The 1,641-nt window shown below is 40.3% G+C and overlaps 1 protein-coding gene across 1 annotated transcript in view; it reads left to right on the top strand.

Annotated features, from left to right (window-relative positions):
* The window catches only part of LOC120859523 (rho GTPase-activating protein 20-like), a gene marked incomplete at its 5' end in the record, with an annotated part of 2,318 nt that extends 770 nt beyond the window's left edge, over nt 1-1,548 (top strand). The window contains 2 exons of the mRNA XM_040235603.1: nt 1-165; nt 1,401-1,548. The exon at nt 1-165 is cut by the window's left edge and continues 7 nt beyond it. Of these exons, the coding sequence (XP_040091537.1) occupies nt 1-165; nt 1,401-1,538 (303 nt within the window). The remainder of the gene's footprint in view (nt 166-1,400) is intronic.
* Between the last annotated feature and the right edge of the window lie 93 nt (nt 1,549-1,641).

Genomic DNA, 1,641 nt, shown 5'->3' with positions numbered 1-1,641 from the left:
CCAAATGTAGTTTTGTTGCGATACCTTTTTGGAGTGTTACACAACATCGAGCAACATTCCTCATCCAATCAGATGACAGCTTATAATTTATCAGTGTGTCTCACACCAAGCATGTTTTGTTGGGTTAATTCTGGCAGCTCAGCAATTGAAAACTTCACCAAAAAGGTAACAAGATCTTTCATTTTTATGCCTTGTGGGGCAGAGTCCCCATTTTGAACCGGAAGTCTGTGGTATTAACGCTGGTGAACCCGTGTTTTAAAGTGCACATTTTAATTACCCTGCCTTGGAGTGGCAGAATCCTACGCTGGCTGGGCATGGGAAGGTGTACTATAACTGAGAAGAGTTGAGTCACTTCTCCTTTGCCATCCAAGAGATTAAACAACAGAGAGGTAAGAGTAGGACGATATGATAGAAAAGAACCTGGCTTTGGAACCGGAGAGCCAAGGTTCAACTCTCAGCCTCATCACTGAGGGTGTACAAGCCTCCAAACTGTGAGTTCATCATTACACAACGATGACAACACCCAATACATCTGGTCACTGTCGGCTCATCTTAGGCGGCCTGGGCCATACGAGCACCCGAGGCTCCACACACGCTGGCCGCACTCTGCCAGTTGTGGCTCGTTCAGGAAAATACTTGGCTTCTATTGTGTCTCCGCTAGAGGATGAGGAAGCTAGTAAAATATTTCAGAACATCCTAACAGAGCCATAACATGCCTAATAAGATCACAGCTCTTCTCCAAGCTCCCCTAGACAGCAAGTGTGAGGCGAGGCAATGCAGACAGACAGACAGACATGTTTTCTCTCCAGATGCTTTCTTCCTTCACGACCCCCCTCCCGCCCCCCACCCCACACAGAAACCTCTGCTACCTAACTTTCAGATATTTCTTCACTGAAGTGAATTTCACAATTTGTGTTGTATTTCATACTTTATAAGTTTTAATAAGATGCTATATATAAATTCTATATCATTAAAACTAGAAAAATTTTAATAAAACTAAATAAAACTTAGTAAGAGAATATACACTTTTGTCCCAAACATCCTATGTGGGCTTCTTGCAAACCATCCTACTTTTAAGCATGTGACCATCATTACAAAATTTTAGCTATTAAACCAGCCCACATATTATAACTTTAGCTCACTGACTAAAAGAATTTTAAAATTTGTGCCCAAAGTACTCTTGAAAGTATCACTTATTTCTTAGAGAAAACTGATATATATACACACACACACACACACACACACACACACATATATATATATATATTTAATCAAGTCTGAATTTTTCTCAGACCGCTTTTGCATTTTGTGTTAGAGCCCAGATTCACGTATGAAATGTGATTTACTATTATGCCATATGTACAGTAATACACCATTGTTTTTGCCCCTTTGTGTTACAGATTTCATTAATACAATTCCTAATTTTGAACTGTCGCAAGATATTTGGAGAAGACATCACTTCTCTCTTTGGAGAGAACTCAGTGAGTTGCGATAACAGTAAAATCACTGATAACACTGAGAAGATTTCTGGTAGGTGAATACTGTAACTGGCTTTGATGCAAAAGACAGCAAGGCTGCCTGGGCTCAATGGGATATCCTAGAGCACAAAGCACATTCTAAGGGCAGTAATTTCCATCAGCT

This window comes from Oryx dammah, unplaced genomic scaffold (genome assembly GCF_014754425.2).
Source record: "Oryx dammah isolate SB20612 unplaced genomic scaffold, SCBI_Odam_1.1 HiC_scaffold_1393, whole genome shotgun sequence".
Lineage (NCBI taxonomy): Eukaryota > Metazoa > Chordata > Mammalia > Artiodactyla > Bovidae > Oryx > Oryx dammah.
Note: the sequence above shows the minus strand (reverse complement) of the source record. Positions and strands in the feature narration are given on the sequence as shown.